Source organism: Nyctereutes procyonoides, unplaced genomic scaffold, assembly GCF_905146905.1.
Source record: "Nyctereutes procyonoides isolate TBG_1078 unplaced genomic scaffold, NYPRO_anot_genome, whole genome shotgun sequence".
NCBI classification, from domain to species: domain Eukaryota; kingdom Metazoa; phylum Chordata; class Mammalia; order Carnivora; family Canidae; genus Nyctereutes; species Nyctereutes procyonoides.
In genome coordinates this window covers 55,560,577-55,581,937 of record NW_026575121.1, presented here as the reverse complement: position 1 = coordinate 55,581,937, position 21,361 = coordinate 55,560,577, and the positions used below count along the sequence as shown (strand labels likewise).

The following is a 21,361-nucleotide window of genomic DNA, read 5'->3' as shown; positions in this document are numbered from 1 at the left end:
TTCTCAGTTTAGTGGCCGCTCTTCAGAGTACAAAGTCAGCAATTCACTAAATACTTATTTAGTACCCAATAATACACTGTTTCTTTACTGCATTAGCTATGAAAACAGAGATGTCCATAGTGGTCTAATTATCCTGTCCTTGCTGCAAACCTGGAACACCAGAGCCTGAAAACCTGTTTTGAAGCCAGTTTGACAGAGTACCTTAGCAAGAGTATGTACAACAAAGAAACAGAAAGTGGTAAATTATGGACTTAAAGGAATAAGTATCATAAAATGAAAGTGAAAGTATTCTGAGGGATGAACCAAGCAGATGGGGTGGTAAAGTATACAAAATAATAGAGAAATCTTTGAAAATATAAAATAGTTATTAGGTGAAATAAATGGAGCTTTTGGAAACCTAGTGGTTTACTTATTTCTTTGAAAGACTTTCTTTAAGTTAGACTGTTTACCAGGGACACTGATGTATAGTGTTGGGACCCGATGAATCCACACGGACAACTGTGTCCCCCTGGGTAGGTGGAGAGAGAGCACACATTGTGCCTGGGTGGGGGGGACGCCCTAGGGCACCCACTTCTCCTGCGGTGCTTGGTGTCCTATTACTAGAACTGTGTGTACTACCCAAGTCCACAAGCTGGCTTGCGTGGAGATAAAGCAATAGACATAGATTCTGTCCTCTTCTTTCCATTTATGACTTCATGAAGACGGCTTCACACATTCTGCGTCCCCCCCAGTGCAGGTGGTGGTGCAGTAAATGTGGTGGGTTTAGCTTCAATCTGAGGTAGGACTCAGGAATGCAGATACTGCATGTGCTTGATGTTAACATCTGTGTGTTCAACAAAGTGAGCATTTAGTAACTACATGGCATTAGTATGTGACAGGTATGTATTTAGAAGCATGATTTAATTTACATTAACCTATACAGTAATGACATCTCTTAGATTTCTTCTTGTAAAAACTCATTATTTCAGTAGCAGGTAGCTGAGCTCAGTTGGCCTCCAGAACTGGCCCTCAGAGTTAGGATTTATTAAATCCTATTGTAAAACCTCGTGGTAGCCTGGGACAAAAGAATCTTTCTGAAAATAGAGCCAAGAGTTTCAAGTGTGAAATGGTGAGAGGCTATTGGAACACTGCTGGTGGGGGGAGTGTCCAGGGATTGAGGGGCTGGCCAAGGAACTGGGAGACTCTCAACAGACCGCTGAGAAATCCTGTCGTGTCACAGACAGAGGAAGATACCACAGATACCGGGGAAAGGCCAGAAGCTTATTGCTCACTCCCGCCCCCAGCCAGTAGAGCTCATTGATAGACAGCTTTCCCTGGAAAGAAGATGAGAGACGAGCAGAAAACATTTTAAAATAGTTTAAAGAGTCTTTCCATTGCTTCTTCAAGAATTCCAAGATTTTTAAAAGTAACTGATTTCCACATCAAATGATCCCTCACATACATCCAAGCAAAAGTCACACTTGACTTAAAATAGTACGATTCAAGATAGCATAGTGGAGAATACTCAGATTTACAAATGTTATTTTTAACGCTTCAGGTCATCAGTTCACTTTGAGACCATGAATAATGTCGCTATGGGAGATGCTAGAATACAACATGTGTTCAACTCTGAATCTTACTGTCTAAGCACCTGCAGTGCTAGGAGTATGAGTATTAACACCTTCATCACTGTGTGCTGATTCCTTGTCATGGGAAGGAAACAGACAGGATGGTGTGGAGTAGTGCTATGCCCAAGGGGCACAGTCTGGTTTTCCAATGGACTCCCCAGGTATTGGATAATTTCCTAGGTAAACTGATTCCGGGAGCTCTGGCCGGCTGCCTAGAGACCTGAGGTCTAGTCCTGTTGCTGGTACTTGAGGAGAAAGTCACTTTATAGCTCTTTGAATTTTTTTCTAGAACATTCTTTTATCACTGTTGATGTTATAGCCAGTGATAGTGGTCTGCAGTTCCAAACCTTTTTATGGTTGGGTATTTACATCCCGGGTAGGATCCCTTATTAGTGTGTCTCTTCGCCAATTGAAATGGACAGGGTCTGCTATGAATTCTTTAAGACATTTAATTTGATTTACAGGGTTACTAGATTTTTAGAATATAGCCATCATACTTTGGAGTTTGGGAAGTAAATATTAATTTTTAATTGGAAGTGTATTTTTAAACCTACCAAGTATCCACTAAATTCCTTTAGAAAATGACATGACAAAATGATATGCTTCCTCATTAGTTCTTCTCATAAATGATTATTTGCTTTGACATGTGGCAAAATGATATATATAGGTTTTCTTAATGTTTAGAATTGACTTGTTCAAGTGACCTATTTCAGTAATTAACCTTAGGCCTGATTTGTATCATCAAACCTCCTAATCTTAAATGATCCAAACGTAGGGATATTAGTGCCATTTCCTCTGAAACTGCCCCCCCCCCAGCTGTTCTTTATGACATTCAGACTCTTAATTGTCCTAAAAGCATAGTAAGCATTCTGTATAACCTATAGTTATTTTTATTGTCTTTAAAATGTTTAAAAGCTTATGAAATAACTATCTGTTCTCAAGTGCCCATTTGCAAGGGAAGGTCTACCTTAGTAAACCCTCCAGTTAATGGGAGGATTGCATTCTTAACTGTGTTCCCAGCCTTCATCCATATCTGTGTCATAGACTTTATTTGTTAGACCCTTTCTGTGCATGGTTTACAGTTTCTCTTTAGAGCTGATAACCCAGCACTGAATGAATCGGCAATCTTGGTGTGCTGGCTCTTTGCAACATCCAACCTGATGAAGATTCTGCAGGTTGGTTATCCAACCTCAGCACAGAACCTTGCAAAATACCTACAGAGAGGTTTTTGTCACTCCATCAAAATTATGTGAGTCTGAGATGGATGAAAAATGGGTGCCATTATGTTAATACTTTTTAAGTGAACAGTGGCCACAGCCAGACTGTGACAAAGAAGGTCACAAGCACAGGGCCCCTCCCAAGTCAGCTTTATGCAATACAATATCTACAATATTTTCCTTCAAGTCTATAGCCAAGACTTGGACTTGTGGAATAGTAATAATCTGAAAGTTACCATTTTTTTAATTTTTTTTTTATTTATTCATGAGAGAGAGCGGCAAAGACACAGGCAGAGGGAGAAGCAGGCTCCCATGGGGAGCCCAATGTGGGACTCCATCCCAGGACCCCAGGATCACACCCTGAGCTGAAATAGACACTCAACCACTGAGCCAGCCACCCAGGTGCCTCTGAAAGTCATCATTTCTAACAATTGTTTGGTGAAAGGTTGTCCTTGAATGTACCCCCTGCCATATTCCCAGGGGTCCTTTCCAAGCTGCCCCTCCCATTCTTTGCCTTGGGAAAGTCTTCCTTGAGGAGCACCAGACGAATTTGAATGAGTCACAATTTCCTAGGCCATTGGCTTAGTTCTCTAAAACAATATTTAAAAAACCAAAGCATATGAAATTGGAAGGCTCCATAGTCAGCCTTGCTTGCTGTTTCTTAGGCATAAACTTCACTTCTGAGCAAAATTGCAAAATAAATTAAAATGCTTTCATACAAATATAACAAAACACTATTCTTGAAGAATCAAAACAGGAAGAGATTCCATTCCCTGCATTTTTGTCAAATATATATGTGTGTGTATATATTTTTTAATTTATATTTATTTGATTATGTTTATGTTCATTTTGTGTTTCTGATTTACTTACTTTTGGAGAGTAGGTATGGCACCTGGCATTAATAAAATATACTGACAACTTGTAACCTTTCCCCAGGAAAAATAGTTGTGGGAGCTTTCAAATATCCTTTTACATGTAGATTTCTTCTCAGGTATATAAGAATGTGTGGCCTGTGTAATGATTATGGGTTTTCTTTCATGAATTACTTTATTTATTTTTGAGATTTTATTTATTTATTCATGAGAGACACACAGAGAGAGGTGAGACAGTGAGACACAGGCAGAGAGAGAAGTAGGCTCCCTGCGGGGAGCCTGATGCAGAACTTGATCCCAGGACCCCAGGATCACAAGCTAGCCAAAGGCAGACGCTTAACCACTGAACCACCCAGGTGCCCCCTTTCTGAATTTATGTGATAAATGTAGCAAAAGCTACATTTCCATTAAGTTTAGTGATATGACAATATCAGACTGTCAGTTATATCCCTGACTTTGAGGTGAGGATTTATGTCTTATACCTTGTATATGATTGCCAAATTCCAGTGTTTAAACACATTTTTATATCCAACCTACAGCTGTCATCTTTAATAAAACATCCATCAGAGACTTGGGTGTTTGGAGGATTATCTATACACAACACTTAGAGCAACAAATCAGTGTGGTAGGTGGGCGTCTGGAGTCCAAAAGATCTGGGTTTCTTGAATGCCCTTCAAAAGTAACTTTACCGGTCTCTGCCTTGATCTCTTCATCTGTAAACTGGGGATGGTGACATTCCCTGCTTTTGTAGGTTGATAGGAGTTTAAATGGGTGATACATGTAAAGTGCTCATTTCCAAGGTTGGCTCCTAATTAGTACACCCAAGGGGTCTCCTTGGAGCAGAGTGTGCGATGCAAAAGACCAAGGGCAAAGCAATGCCTTCCTGCAAGCTAGCGGGCGGGGATGATGTACTCGCAAAGCATAATTTATTTGCGAACAGTCCATAAAATGAAACTCGAGAGAGTTTACAAGTTTCAGTAATGCTGCATAACTTAATTATAAGATCTCTTTGTCTTCTTGGAGTGTTATAAAAGTTCTTTTGTCCTTGGGCTTCCTTTACCAAGAAACATGCATTTATGTATCTTTTTGTTGGTGGAATTGCCTGAGCTTGTTAACAGATCCTCTTTAAGACCCAAAAGAGACAGATCGGGAAGAGTGTTGTGTACATATAATCACTTCCCCACTTGTCATTTCCCCAACCTTGCCAGGGCTTTTTCTCACTTCCCCAGCACACAAAGGAAACACTGTATTTTTATTGATAATTTCAGCATCATCCTAATGTAGTGGAGAAAAGTGTGTCAGGGTTGCCTTGTCACTGAGACTAGCTGGGAAAGAACCTTTCATTAGTCTGATCATTAAAAGCGTTGTTTCTATTATTTTTTAACATAATGTGAAATCCTCCTCTGTACTGAAGGCTCTTCCAGAGTGTATCGATAAGATTCCTGGTTGAATGTCCTATGAATAGAGCTCACATTCTTTACACAGAAGTTTTAAAGTCTCGGCTTCTGCTTAATTGGAGATTGTAGTAAGAAATGAGAAACGTCTAGCTCACAATCCTGATGGGGTCATGGCCATTGGGATATCTATCCCTGATCGGTCACTGGCTATATAAGGATGTGGCTCTCATAGAATGAGACTCTCTTCACATCCAGTGGTGTCACCCAGGCAGTAGTGACAGCTTACTTCACTTAAAGTGAGACACAGAGTCCTGTGAACATTCTTCCTTATTCCTCAAAATCACTGAGGAAAGAATAAGAGGACTAATTCTTAAAGGGAAGACAAAGGAGAGGAAAGACTTAAAACCTGGACCAAATAATAGCAAAGCAAGAGGAGATGAGACATGAAGATAGATTACTTAGGGGAGGAAAAAAGGTATTCTTTAGGAATTTCCCAGAATAAACTACCCTTAGAATTACATAACATACATGTTCATATCACTAGTGCCCATATTTATAGCCTTTTAAAAGTTCATTTAGCCTTATAAATAATCAAGTAATTCTGGAGAATGAGAAAGAGCAAGTTTCTTTCTTAAGAGCCTTTAAATATTCACCTTGAAGATCAAAACTTAAGCAAAATAAAGCACTATAAAAAAATAGCCAAAAGGCATGAGACAGACATAAAAAGATCACTGTGAGAAAACTTATTTGTGTGATCCTTAAGAGTCACACATTTGTTCCTAAAATTCTGAGCTCCCAGGCTAGGTATCACTTAAAGGGAAGTGCTATGGCCTCACATACTGTGTGTCACTTTCCAGCCTCAAGAATGGGTGGTAGAGAAATTTTTGTCAATGTGAAGAAAACAAGAACTTAGAAAGTCTGAGTGGTTCCTACATGTACGTCTGGTTCACACAGCCATGAAATAAATGCAGGAGTCAAGACTCCAGCCAGAGCTATGAGACCGTTAGAGCAGCATCTTTAGTCTGTGACAGTGCTCCGGGGTCAGCAAGCATGCAGATGCATACCTGGTGAGACAAAAGATCAAACATATGTGTTCCATCGCGTGGCTGGTATAGTACCTCGAGGGAGTTGGCAGGCATGGATGCTTTGTACACAGTGACAGCAGAGTGTTACGTGTACACACAGCACATACACAGCAGTACACAGAAGCCCACATGACTGAGACACCCAGTGATCTCTGTGCTTGTTCAAACATGTTGGGCCTGCGCCCTGTTTTATATCGTGTAACCTAGAACTAACTTCAGACGTTGGCCCCAGAGTTGAATTAAGAAAATCCTATGGAGGGGCATCTGGGTGGCTCAGTGGTTGAGCATCTGCCTTCGGTTCAGGTCGTGATCCCAGGGTCCTGTGGTCAAGTCCCGCATCAGGCTCGCCACAGGAAGCCTGCTTCTCTGCCTATGTCTCTGCCTCTCTATGTGTGTCTCTCATGAATAAATAAGTAAAATACTTTTTTAAAAAAGAAAGAAAAAAAAATCCTACAGAGCAGGAAGAAAGGAGAAAAGGCCACTGGGGAAAAGTGGTTGTAAACAGTGTGTCAGGTCTTCCACACTTCCTCTTTATTGTTAAATCTTTTCATCAATTCCATTTCTCCATGAGACTACGCTACTGGGGTTCTAAAAATGTTATCCTTTCAAGCCCCTCCATGGTAAGTTACTAAATAGTAAAATTAAAAAAAATTGTAAATTTCTCAAATATACAAACTGAGGCAATGAGAATTCAGATTTCCTTAGTCTCAAATACAAGTGCTACAGTTGAGATGGATGGATGGATGGATGGATGGATGGATGGATGGATGGGCAGGCGGGTAGGTGGATGGGTGGATGGGCGGGCAGACAGCACCTCTGGCAGGATCATAATTCATGACGTTACAGAGGGAACCAGGCTGTGTGTTACTAATGAGACTTCTGCTTTGAAAATGGCTTTTGCATTAGTGAAGTAGCCCAATTTCATTGTTCCTGATGTTCAACCAGGAGATGAAGGTATTCTTTTATTGAAGCAAACATGTGGAAAATTGCTCTGGATTCCTAGAGTATAGAACATGTCCCCTGAATGGAATAAGGTTCATGTGTAGGGCAAATTCAGACAGGGCATTTTATTGGGGTTACCACTGGTCTCTGGATGGTCAAAGCAAATAACATCACGTCCATCTAAACTCTTATGCCATGGAGAGTGGAGCATTTTCTCCTTCCCAGTGTTATATTCGAAACTGTCAGCAAACATTAATTCAGTCACTAGTGAAGTCTTACCACCCAGAGATGAACTCTGCCTCAGATGGCTGTTTTCCACTTCGGTACTGCCGACTTCCAATTACTGGGCCATTTATATCATTGCATGCGATTAGTGACAGTGGAATGAGCAATAAGTTGTGCGATGGACGCCCTCACCGCCATGAGCTTTTTACTCCGACCCTTTGCTATCTAGACATTTCCATGTCTCCTCACAGATACTTTAATGATTAGGACTGTTAAAAACCAGGGAGAGTGGGTGGTGGATTGTGTGCTAGAAATAATTCACTCCAATTCATGCTTCTTCATGATTCAAAATGTTTCCATGAGATCGTATCACCCTCCCTTGACCAGGAAGTCTCAGTTTTCCAAATCTGAATGCTTACGTAAGGCTGATTACAATAGAGAATAACGCTTTATCTTTAGAACTCTTACATCATTCTTGCCATGATTTTTTTTTTAACATGAGATTGGTCATTCTATTGAAGTGGTCATCTGGCCACCTATTTTTTTAAAAACAGAATTCCTTTTAGTATATTTTAGCCCATAGTAGGGTTGAGTTTCATGCATAAAGGTAATTGTTCCTTTACTGTTGCCTAGTGCATCCTCAGGATGTTAATTTTGTCTGCATTGCTGTGACAATAAGATAAATTCCCTTAAAGCATAGTAGATGAAAACTTTTTTTATGAGATCTTATTGAAAATTTTTTTACCTGATAAAAGATTCCACCTGCATAAATCATCCTAACTTTTAGCCGTGAGATCTTAGACTTAGAAAGGGATGTTTTCCCTCCGCAGAATTCATTAAAAATCAGGACACTAAGGTGTTGCAAGCAATATTTTCAGGGGAAATAGAGTAAACCACTCCATAATCAATCTCATGTGGTTAGCGTGCCTCTAGCAAAAGAAAAGAGGGACTGGTAATTTATTGCTAGGACTGTTTGATCTCTCTCAGAAAAATGTCAGTGCACTGCTAGAGCCTGGAGGGTATTTCTTTCATTGATACACACCCCCCCATGTGTACACGCACACACACGCCCCCCCCCCAACACACACACACACACTCAGTCACTGCTTCTCCCTTCATCCTTTTCAGTCTGGTTGTATGTAATCAGTGACTCTTAATGACTGTGTTATCAAAGGTAACTATGGGCTCTCAGCATCTTTAATGATTGTCACTAACTTGATCTTTGTATATAGTTCTTAATGGTTAAAAGATTTTATGAGGAAGGAGTGAGAGAATTTATGTTCTAGATGTGGTGACTATGACTTTATATTGTTACTATTCTCTCAATAGGCTGGCCTCCCTGGATGTCCAAGTCTCATGTGACCTATGAAATACGAGATATAGTGAATATACTGGCACTTCCACATAGTATCCTCTTTTATCTCCCTGTCTCCCCCCAAAATTAATATAAAATGTGGCAAAGCAATACGTATCCTTAAGTCTTTTAGCAAATGCACAAAGACAGTTGACTAAAACTGTTCAAGGTTGTTAAACCTCCTCTTATTTCTGAGCTGACAAGAGAATATCCTATCATTGTTCATGATGACCATTTGAAACAGAGGAAATAAAATTATACTATTTTATTCAAGAGCATCCATTTATATTTGATACCTGGTATCTTTATTCATATTTTAAAGGCAGAATGCAACAGAGAAGGTCTAAATTTTGACTCTATTTTTAAAATCATTTTTCCAAATCGTTCTGTCTAGCAGAGAAACTAATTAATTGTGTTGTGTAGAAGTCACTGGGGCTAAGCCAGTTATTAATTCTTAATGCATGATTTACTGCTTTAAAATTTCAAAACACAATCATAGTTATGTGGTTTTAATTCAAGTGATTCTTCTTATGATACTGGAGAAATGTTTCCTTGGGTGAGAAATACACACATCCTACCTCCCCACTCACTTAGACGGTATTTTAACTGTGGCCTGTTCCCCACACACTAAAATCAGTTAATCAAATGCCAGCGAGAGCTATCTCGTCAAGTAGAGATTAAAACAAATCAAAAACAAAACGCTTTTGTGGATATATATTTCACTTTGAAAATATCTTCCTTTGCATTTTTCCTTTTTCAAATGGAGGCCATTTTAAGAAGTGTTTATATAGCAAAGATAAGGCAAATTTTGTATTATGGGATGAGATGCCACGTGCTTTGAAATAATGCTGAATTTTTTTGAACATTCTGCCAAACGAAAATAACAAGGCCCTTGGAAACTCACAATGACACATTCCTCATCTCTTACACTATAAATCCTAAAGAAAAATACATAAAAAGAAGTTAGAAGAAGTGAATTTTTCTTCCTCCTTCTGGCACATTATACAACTGTTTCTGTTTCAGAAGTTTTATTAATTACAGAAAAAAGGCAATCATTTTTGGCGTTCAGTGAACATTATCATCTCCATGTTTGGAATCTTTCTCCTCAGTATCTGAAAGGATGCTCATCAGACTTGAGGCATTAAAATCTGCATTGAGATCTAGAGATTGGATCCCTATTTCCAAGGTACACATTGTGAATCTGAATTGATGTCATGGTGTTAAGTAGATAGATGGTAGTTTCCTGGGTTGTATGTTCACAGTAACTGATGATATTTTTATCAGGCTCCTTGTTTTCCAGCTTACAGATCTCATTCCACCTTTTTTTTTTTTTTTTTCCTTTAGACACTCAGAGAGTTGCTAGCCCTGGTAGAAAGCAGTAACCTGGTTTGTGTGCCGTATTTATTTGAATGTCATGGCTTCACTTTCCATGTTTTTCACTTGATTCTGCTTCCTTTAGTTCCTCTGTTTGTCAAATAGTAAGCTTCTGGTTCTTCTGAGTCTGTTGAGCTTTAAGAGGAGAGATGTATAGGAAGACTGGCCCTAAGAAATCAAAATTATAAATTATGGTTTTTATACTTATTAGGTAACTGAACTCTGGCTTTCCTGACCTATATGCTTATTACCTGTCTGTCTTTGGTCGACTGCTTTGATGAAATAGATAAAAAATACTTGCTTTTGAGTGTCAATCATCTACCCCATCCTGGGGGGGGGGGGGCGGGCACCTGCCAGTCCCATCCAATAAGCTACATTGTAAAATAATTTGAAATAATCCTCCATAGCATGAGTATGTCTTTCATCCTTTCTAGCATAACCAAGAATTTTCCTTTATAGTGTGATGCTCTATATTATCCTGGAGAATTTCTTTGGGCTGCCCTCATTCCTGACCTCTTTGTGAATGAAGCTCATATATCGGCACAAACCCAGCAGCAAGTTCTCTATCTGATCACAGTGTTACCGATGTGATAGACCCAAAACAGGCGGAATCTGATGCTGCTGTGCAGCCCCCTGGGGTGCAGGGCAATAGCCATCAGATGAAGCCATGTTAAAATGTACTATTACTTCCTCTCTGTGGGCACAGTCTAGAAAACACAGCCAGAAGATTCTTGCCCCTTTAGTCAGTTTTATTCACTGGTTCTCTTTTTCCTACTCCAATAACCAGCATACAAATGTCAGTGAGTCAGACCCGCAAATTCATGGGAAACCACAGATGTTGGCTGGTGCCGTTTGCAGACGTGAAGAACTTTTAGGCAGTGTGAACTCAGGGTACTTTTTTGCTGAGCAATGATCTCCAGCCACTGGAAATCAGGCCCCAGGGGAGCAATCTAGTGATTTCAGTATACTTACTACATGCAATTAGATCCCCAAAGCAGAAGCTTTTAAAAGCAAGCCATAAAATGCCCATGTATCTTTATTAAAGCTATTTTCTAACTAGATGGAGAAACTTCTCTAGTAATTTTTAATTTTACAAAGTCTTTTTTTTTTTCCTCTAGGCCAAAGGGGGATAAATGTCTGGGCACTAAAAGCTTAGGTATAACAGTGTTATGTTTTTCTGTTTCTAAATAAATGCAATCTCATCCATTTGTAATACTGTAATTGTGGCAGCATTAGATAATGCTGGTAGATAAAAAGAAAAACTAAGTATAATGAGGTGTAACTATTTTTACTCTTTCTCTAAATTAAAAATTCCTAATATATTTAATCAACAATAAAAATACTGCAACATTGTTTTTTTGAAATGGAAATAGATTTTTATCCTCAAGCATTAGCAATTCCTTGTTGTGTTTCAAAGTCAGCTGCTAAGCCTTTTTTAAAGCTTCTTGGCGACTGGGTGTTATGGCAGAAATCAGAGTGTTCATCTTGTGGCTTTGTTTCAAAGCTCACTGTCATAAGGAGTTGCAGTCAGGATGGGACACTTGTCAGCGTCCTTGCTCAAGGCAGGGACAGGGAGACCTCCAGGATGAGAACCACACTCCCTGATGAGGAGATTAAGAGGGAAGAGTGAGGTTAATTTTCATTATGGGATCAAAAATAAAAGAAGTTCAAGTCACTCTCAGTTGTTTTGTGCTTGCTATGAAGTTTACTTGTGGGAGTTTCCTTTGGTTGCTGACATCTCAAAGCGGGGGTTTTCTGTGACCGCTCAGGTCATCCTAATGGAGGGCAGGGCAAAAATCTTTCATGACAGAACATCTAGCTGTATTTTATAGTTTATCCCCTTCTTAACCAGGTATTGGGGATGCTATGTGAACATTATGAATTTTTCAATATCTTCCAGTAACCTTTGCCGCTCCCAAGCTGATTTAAAGGGGGAATGAAGCAGAGTCTGGAATGCACATCACAGCCTCCTGCCTCTTGGCCTGCCCTCCTCCCACCACCCCCATCTCCCTCCCAACCAGCAGTGGCCTCTGTAGTCCAAGAACCCTGCAAAGGCATAGCCTTCCATTTTTCTCTGTGCAACTCAGGGCCAGAAGGCTTCCCCCCACCCCTACCCCCAGGAATAAAAATGTTTCACCTGTTAAAGATGCAAAGCAGGTTCATTCTGCTACACAATTTCCCTCCTACCATCTCATAGTCTCTGGGTGCTAAATTAATAGATTGCAATTTAATTTGAATACTTGGGAGCTCTTTATGTTTGGGGGTCATTTGGACAGCACTTACGGTAAACCAAAAGGAGTTCTATGTGGAAGAATTGCTACTCAGAAAGGGCATTGACCTACCAATTAAAATGAAAAGAAAAAAAAATCACCCAAATGACATGCACCTCTTGTGCTTGCTTCTAAACTGACGAAGGAGAAGCAGTCAGTCAGCACTTTTGAATTCTATTCCCAGGTGACTGTTCTTTACCATGTCTGCTCTGTTCTGATACTCATGCATTCTTTATTTTCCTTTTAGATCTTAGTCTTTGACCTTATTATCTCCAGGTTAAGATAAACCTGAACCCTCCCCTTTTTCTGTGCACCACCCTTCAGATCTTATTTATAACCTCTTTTTAAGCTGTTGCCAGAAAAAGTTAAGTCCTATAACTGTGTATTTGAGGGCACTTTTGCATCTGGGCACATTGATGTGCATATGACTTAGAAAACATTGAGATTCCATTTGAATTAGGTAGATGAAACTTTTGAAGCCATGGGCCAAATAAAGACCTCAGCTTTCTGTGTTTTTCTGCATGAAAACATATCCTCATTTCTGAGACAGATCAACTGAGAAAACTTTAAATAATTAAGTGAAGATTATAGCAGGACTCTGTCACTGCTCCCAAAATAGTGCCTGGTCCTAGATAGCCACACTGTTTTCTGCCTTTAGGAGGAGAGGAAACTATAGGGAAAGCAGAGGGAGAAACGGAGAAGAAGAAAAGTTTTTTGCTTTTTATTAGATTCGCTGAGGCATATGAAGTTTTTAGGTATTTCACTCCTTGTCCAGACGTTTTCTCAACAGTCTACCAGAAGATACTGTCTACTTTTTACCCAAGAAATTACTATGGCAAATGCTGCCTATTTTCCCAGAGAAGCAGTGCCAGCATCAGCAGAAGTGAGGTATGGTTGTAAGACTATACACTTCTAAGGAAACACTCAGATAAGCAAAGAGATATTTATACGCACAACCAGCAGCCATTGTTTTTGAAGGAAAACAGTGAAAGTAAAAGTTGGTAACTCAAGAATACAAAGACAAGTAAGTGCCTTATTTTGCAGCTAATATAATTATCTGGAGCATGCATATTCCTCTGTGTGCATGTAGTCCTTGTTTGCCATTTGGAAAACAGCCCATTAAAAGAATGTCTTGGATTTATTTTTACCAGAAATTCTGTCCTTGTTTCTGTGCCTTGAAAAGTACAGTGTTAGTAGACAGACCTTTGATAATCAAAGCAGAAAATGACTTACACTGCAGAAATGTATATGAAACACTTCTGTTCCTTGCCCCTTGAACTTTGGAGGAATGAAAATGTCTAGCACTCTCCACCTTCTTTTCTCTTCTGGAACTTGAGCCATAACTCAAATCCTCTTCCTCAGCCTGTCTTTTTACAGCTTTAGTTACCATTCAGAGGACGCACTGTCCTAAGGAGACAGAACAGCAGCGTGTTTAAGTAGAGCAGAGCATACTCTGTTTTTCAGAAAGTACTAAAAGTGGTCAATGCTCTGTCCTTCCTCCTCCTCCTCCTCCTCCTTGCCCCCGCCCCCATCCCCTTGAAGTGGGAAGCCGATCAAGCTGAACAGGAGGCAGGTGGCTGCGGGACATCCTCCCCACATACCCCAGGTTGTCACCAGGCCCTGACGGAGCAGAGGATGTGTGCAGTCCCCTGGGTCCACCACGTTGTTCTGCAACGGATGGCCTGCTTGAGAGATTGACCAAGGTCCATCTTGGTAATAAGAACACACTCGCTATTTCTGGTCGAGTACAGAAGAATGGAGGAAAACTTCAGAATTTGAAGACCTGAATACTAGCATACTTCTTCATCTCGAGACAGGCTGGGGAAAGAAGGAAGGGGGAAGTAGGGGAGTCTCCTCTTTTAGTGTTTACCGAACTTGGATCGAGCTAATTGTTCTTGAAGCAGGAAATCTGTAGTCGAGGAAACAGGTGTTGTGGGATGATTATTACATTTTAAAGTGACTGTGTTAACTGTTTTGCTCTTCTGACTTGGACTCCGAAATAGTAAGCTTTTTGGAAGATGCCGTCCCTTTTATGTACGGACTAATACTAAATCAGTGGGTTCTGAAGGAAGGAGAAAGCACTGAAGTGAACTTGAAACCAGATAGCATATGTGCAGCAGTGTTGACAATACCCATTTTTCTTTCTTTTGTTTTTTTTTTTTATGTTTGGCTTTCAGCATTCCATACTTTCAGAAAACTTGTGACTAAGAGTGAATTCTTATTTTTCAAATTGTTTTCAGACATTTCATGTTCATGTAAACTTGGCTTATTGATTTCCTGATTTTTCTTTATTTTTTTGTTTTGTCCATTTTATTTTTAATCAGCTACATCAAATGGGTCTTTGGAGGGCCTGGATAACCAGGAGGGAGGGGTGTGCCAGACAAGAGCCATGAAGATCCTCATGAAAGTTGGACAAGGTAAAGACCATCTGCTGCTTCATGAAGCCACTGTAATCTGGTTCAGCCCCCAGCGAGTGTGGCACCAATGCTGTTAATGCCTGCCTTCACTCACTCGTAGCTTAGTTTTGAAAGCAGACCTCTCTCTGTACCTTGAGCCACTGACAGATTGCCTCAAGTCAGTGTAACAAACTTCTTTTATTGGAGATTCCTCTAAAAACTAAGGTCAGCTAGGTACGATGTCCATTGCTTATATGTATATCTGTATATATACACTTTTTTTTCTTCTTAAAAGTGAAACATCTCTTTGGTTCAACAATTAAGATATCCAGAATGAAAGCTAAGTTTCTGCCATTTTGCCCATTTTTGCGTCTTGACTACAGAAGACTTTAGTCCACAGAGCCTTTTCACATACAGATAACCTATTGTGCAGAATTATTCTTCTAATTAGAAATTGGTATAGTAGTCAATCAACTTGCTCGTTTAAATTGAAATGTCATCTGCAATGCTCTGCCTGCCAAATGCAAGAATCCCTATAGTTTGCACAGATGGCCTCACAATCTAAACCTCTGAAATAACTAGTATAACCGTTTTGTTTTAAAAGGAAAATTATATTCTTGTATGTCACAGTACTTTGCATAAAGAATCTTACGTTCATTGCTATTTATGCCTCTTGATATCTATATCCAGCAGCTCTTAGAGCTAGATCTCATTAGATGTCCCTGGGCTGTAAGTAATCTATTCTTTCTCATATAGATGCAAGTTCCGCTGGGTCAGCCAGGCATAATGATCCAACACGACGCCCAGAACTAGAAGCCGGTACAAATGGAAGAAGTTCAACAACAAGTCCCTTTGTCAAACCAAATCCAGGTATAGCAGCATGAGTGTGTGTGGATAGGTCTGGGTGTCCCCTGCGCCTCATGTCTTAAGAGGAAGGACAGCGTCTGAACACTTGGATGCCAGTGGGATTAACTTGTAGTTTCCAAAGTCGGTAATCTTTGTTCTCAGTTAGTTGTTAGTAAGTTGTTATTAACTACTCAGTAAGAACAGAATAACTCATTCCCATGAAAGGTTGGCATTCAGAAGAGTAGAATTCATTAGATGTCAGTGCCAATTATGAGCACCACTCATTGAGACCAAAGTTACTTTTATTGGTGACGCTTAATCGTGCTGGTTGCAACACTAGCTTAAAGCCAATGTTAATGTATATATAATTAATGTCCTAATCCCTCATCTAATTATATCTAATCCCGAAAGAACCCAATTGATCCTCTCCTACATTTTAGGTGGCAGCATCTTAAAATATTGCATCATGCCGTGTTTTTCAGGTGGTTATCATTGAAATTTTTTTCACCTTTTCGGTGTAAAATAAAACACCAGACGGATCCCTTGGCCAAAGTTTAGAGAATACCAGATAGAGTTGGCTGTCGTCGAACTTCATTTTCTTAACAGTCCTTGAGCAGATAGCTATGTATTTGTTTCCATGCTAATGAAATTTTTATGGGGTGGTTGCCGGGCAGACGTCAGCAGTTTTATATCAGGGATCTGTGCGCCCGGTTGGTCGTCGTGTGAATTTAGCATCTGCAGCGATATATCCCCCTCTTCCCAAGCGTCAAGGAGGGGAGTTGTTATTTCTAACTTTCAGTGACAAGATGTGTCAAATTCTTGTGACAAACTGATAAATGGATAATATAATGATGCCAGGCAATTTTTTCATGCTTAACATTTGGGTTGGCAGCCTGTTCAGTGTGAGCGTTTCTGCTGCCTTCCAAATATATTTTAGGTGTAAATCAAATAATACAAACGAGTTACGAGTTGAACGTCTTCCCAGGCCCCAGCACTCCCCTCGGCGTTCCTGGGCCGGGGTGCCAGTGGGCAGGGCTTGTCTTTAGAAAACAGGCAGTTTGAGATTCCCACGAAGCCAGTGCTGGGGGGAGACTGCCACCACTGCCTTCCTGTGTCACTGATGTGGTCCCTGTGTCCTGGGCCCCAAGACAAGGCCCCAGGCAACGTCACAGCCCCGTCTCTGCAGTGGATGACCAATAACCCATGTGGTCGGGAGCAGCCGGCACACGACCCGGGGTTGCCTTCTGCCACCGGTCCCGGGTGTTGTTGGGGTCTGGCAGCCGCTGGCACCTGTGGTGTGGCCTTGCTCAGGGCCGCCAGTCACCACTCTGCTCCTGTCTCTCCCTGCCCGCCAGGTTCCAGCACCGACGGCAGCAGTGCCGGACATTCCGGGAACAATATCCTGGGTTCCGAAGTGGCCTTATTCGCAGGGATTGCTTCAGGATGCATCATCTTCATCGTCATCATCATCACGCTGGTAGTGCTCCTGCTCAAGTACCGGCGGAGACACCGGAAGCACTCACCGCAGCACACGGCCACCCTGTCACTCAGCACGCTGGCCACGCCCAAGCGCGGTGGCAACAACAATGGCTCCGAGCCCAGTGACATTATCATCCCGCTGCGGACTGCGGACAGTGTGTTCTGTCCCCACTACGAGAAGGTCAGCGGGGACTACGGGCACCCAGTGTACATAGTCCAGGAGATGCCTCCCCAGAGCCCAGCCAACATTTACTACAAGGTCTGAGACTCGGCGGTGCCTTGGCTTTCCCGGAGGAAACCTGCCGTCCCGCTGTTGCCCGAGGAGGGCGTGAGGACCCCCGTGCCTCGCCTGGACTGGAGTGCAGCAGGGGTGGGGGGGACGCCGCGTCTCCTCGGAAGAGCCCTGTTGAGTTGGACAGCTTACCTGGTGTGTAGCGCCCCAGCCGCTGCGGTGGAGACGGACGCTCCCGGGCCGCTGGGAGCCGGGCAGAGAAGGTGCCCCTGCCGCCGGGACTGCAGGAGCTCGCCTCCCACCCCTCCACCTCCAAGCCATGCGCTGCAGTCACTCAGGCCGGGGGGGAGCTGGTGCGGGAGGGTTGGGGGGCCAGGTAGGGGGGTGGGGGCCGAGTGGTGGGTGGGTGAGCCTGGGTGGGGGGCAGACAGGTGTCCCTGGGGCCCTGCCACGCCCAGAAGTGCTGTCCTTGGCCTGGGGTGCCCCTCCTGAGGAGTGCCCGGACTTGTTACACAGACCTCTGGCTGGGGGAGGCTTCCAGCCCACGCTGCGGCCCACCCCTGCTGCCCTGCCACACTTGGCAGGGGAGCCCCTGGCCCTCCACACCCTGCATCACCGCTGGAACACTCATGTTTGGGGTCTCTTGCCCCCCTCACCTGCAACCACAGCTACAGTGGAATCAGTAACACACTTCTAGAAATTGTGTTTGCTAACAAGGAGCCTCCCAACCAGACGCCAGGCTGGGCTGTGAGCCCTGGAAGACAAGGAGTTCGTGGCCGGGGGTGGGCCAGGGGGAAAGAGCTGTCTGCAAATGCAGTAAGCCGCCACTGCCTCTGAAACAGAGAGTCCGGAGGAGGGGGTGTAGACCCAATTAGGTAGCACAGCACTTTGGTTTGGCTGAGATTTTAGGAGGCGAGTAGGAGACACAACAACACACGCAGTGGGGTAGGGTGCCTTTGAAGGAATCCGCTCTGATCAAATGGCAATGTGCAGGCAAAACAGTCCCTCTTCAATGGGGAGAACAAAGGGTCATTGTTGGTAGAGGAACAGGCCTGGAGGGAGGGGACAAGTGGGCCACTGATGACAGATTTGGGCAGGACTGTTGTGGTACTGGCAATAAGACGTACAGCTTTGAGGCTGTGGGAGAGTCGGTCTGCTTTGGATGATGTTTAAAGCAGACTCAGCTGCTATACTGATCACATTTTATTAAACACAGGGAAAGCATTTAGGAGAATAGCAAGCAGAGAGCCAAATCTGACCTAGAAGTTGAAAAGCCAAAGGTCAAACAGGCTGTAAGTCCATCATCATTGATGTTATTGAGGCATTCTCTTATATAAAAGGTAGGTCAGATTCCCCGCCCCTCCCCCATCAAGCCCCCTAACACTTGGGTTTATGGTGGTGCTGTCCTTGTCCTGGCTGCGCGGGCCGGGGGGTGGTACTGAGCGCGGCCCCAGCGCAGCTGCTCTGTGTCTAGGTGAAGCACATGGCGAACCTCTTCAAGTCCTTAAAACGGAAAGAAATGATGATGTCAAGGGGGAAAAGGAAGATAGCACGTATTTATAATAGGTATATAGAACACAAGGGATAGAAAGCAAAAGATTTTTACTAATATATATTTTAAGATTGCACACAAATCACGCCAGAGGATGTGAAATTCACTCGTGGCAACTACGTGGTCCCAGTGCTCCATGCTTAAAAAAGAAAAATTGGACAGCTACTTCTGGGAAAAACAGCATCCCTCCCAAAATAACAATAACGAGAGTAAATGCAAAAATAACCCAGTCCTCTGAAGGCATCTCACGGAACCTAGACTAGGAAATGCAAGCCCCAAACACCAGGAAATGGATGTGACCGCACCACATATTGAACCGTGGCAGGATGTCCCGGCATTTCGTGTCTGTGTTGTGTTTTCCCCTTGCCTTACTGGCTGAAGTGTTCGCTGAAACCCACCAGGTCCCGGGGAGCAGGGGGAGCAGGGGCTGTGGTGGCCAGTCTGGTTCCAGCCCCCTCTCCCTCTTCCTTTCCCCACCCCCTCCCTTCTGGGAAACAAAACGAGTAAACAGGAAACCTACTTTTTATGTGCTATGCAAAATAGACATCTTTAACATAGTCCCGTTACCATGGTAACACTTTGCTTTCTGAATTGGGAGGAAAAAAAATGTAGCAACAGCATTTTAAGGTTCTCAAACCTCCAGTGAGTACCTGCAAAAATGAGTTGTCACAGAAATCATTCCTTCTCTATTTCCTGAACCTGAAAATGATGTTGGTCCAAAGTGCGTGTGTGTCTGTATGAGTGGGTGAGTGGTATACATGTGTACATATATGTATAATATATATCTACAATATATATTATATATATCTATATCATAGTTCTGTGGAGGGTTGCCATGGCGACCAGCCACAGTACATATGTGATTCTTTCCATCACCCTACCCTCTCCTTTCCGTGCATCCATACAAGATTTTCTTGTAAGCCATCAAAAAGTAACCTTGAGGATGGGGGAGAGAGGGGCAAGAAGGGGAAATATGGGAAATAGTCTGATTTTAATGAAATCAAATGTGTGTCTCATCGGTTGGCTACATTTTGGTTATACGCTAAACTGTGAAAAATCAGATGATTTGATGAAGAGTTACCTGCAACCAGTTGGAAAGTGTTCTGTGCGTCTGTTTTGTGTCTGGTGCAGAATATGACAATCTACCAACTGTCCCTTTATTTGAAGTTGGTTCAGCTTTGGAAAGTTACTGTAAATGCCTTGCTTGTATTATCATCCCTAGTCACCTGACTTTGGAATTTGCACCATAATGTTTAAGTGAAGATGCTGTAAATAGGTTCAGATTTTACTGTATATGGATTTGGGGTGTTACAGTAGCCTTATTCACCTTTTTAATAAAAATACACATGAAAACAAGACAGAAATGGCTTTTCTTACCCAGATTGTGTACATAGAGCAATGTTGGTTTTTTATAAAGTCTAAGCAAGATGTTTTGTATAAAATCTGAATTTTGCAATGTATTTAGCTACAGCTTGTTAAACGGCAGTGTCATTCCCCCTTTGCACTGTAATGAGGAAAAAATGGTATAAAAGGTTGCCAAATTGCTGCATATTTGTGCCGTAATTATGTACCATGGATATTTATTTAAAATTTCGTTGTCCAATTTGTAAGTAACACAGTATTATGCTTGAGTTATAAATATTTTTTTTCTTTTCTTCGTTTTATTTTAATAGCCTGTCATAGGTTTTCAGTATGCTTTACTTCCACATTGCAGTCAGCTCCCAGAAACAAAATCCGTGAGGTCACATTCCACGTCTGTTTCAAAACTGAATTTGTTCTTAAAAAAATAAAATATTTTTTTCCTATGGAAAAAGCGCCTTCAAAGTCTTTTCCTCTTTTTTTTCTTTTCCTTTTTCTTTTTCGCTTGTTATTTTCATTTGCTTTCTACTCCATTTCTCTATAGTGACAGTTATCTGGAGCCTTCAGCCCATGGGTGTTTGTGTGCCCATTTTTCAAATCGGCACATGCACGTAATGCAATTGTTAGTCTTGCAAAGGGCCATGAACCTGTTGGTTTCCCTGTAGAACTTCAACTCACATTTCACAAGTAATATTTTATTGTCCAGTTTCAGAAAGTCCTGGCCATCCTGACCAGAAAAGGTCTCTAGTTTCACCCAGATCACACCTTCTGAGCAGTGACCAATTCAGTTGAGAGAGAAGGAAGGAGATGCTCTTGTGTTATCTCAACACTTAATTCTAGATTGATCCAGTTTCCATTCAAGCCAAGCCTTTAGCTGTAGGCAGCTTCATTGTTCTTCCCGGAATAATCCCAAGAGAAAGGAAGAAGTCAAATGTTCTCTGTAAAACTTCATCACTGATGAAACCGTGTTTTGTGATAACCAGATTGAAGCAAGCCAGAGGCCAGTGGGGACTTGAACCACATTTTTAATGCTGGTCTTCCTGGGGAAGGTTCCCCTGGCGCCCTGAGGGTGGGGAATGGTGTCTCCTTGCTCTTGCTAAGACTGGTTGTGTTGTGTTTTCCCCTTGCCTGACATCCCACCCTTGGGGGAGGTC

General features: G+C 42.1%; 1 protein-coding gene across 1 annotated transcript in view; it reads left to right on the top strand.

Annotated features, from left to right (window-relative positions):
• The window catches only part of EFNB2 (ephrin B2), a 41,303-nt gene extending 23,645 nt beyond the window's left edge, over window positions 1-17,658 (top strand). Inside the window, exons 3-5 of the mRNA XM_055335827.1 lie at window positions 14,668-14,760; window positions 15,496-15,609; window positions 16,941-17,658. Coding sequence (XP_055191802.1) covers window positions 14,668-14,760; window positions 15,496-15,609; window positions 16,941-17,329 — 596 coding nt within the window. The 3' untranslated portion in view covers window positions 17,330-17,658. The remainder of the gene's footprint in view (window positions 1-14,667; window positions 14,761-15,495; window positions 15,610-16,940) is intronic.
• The last annotated feature ends 3,703 nt before the right edge of the window (window positions 17,659-21,361 follow it).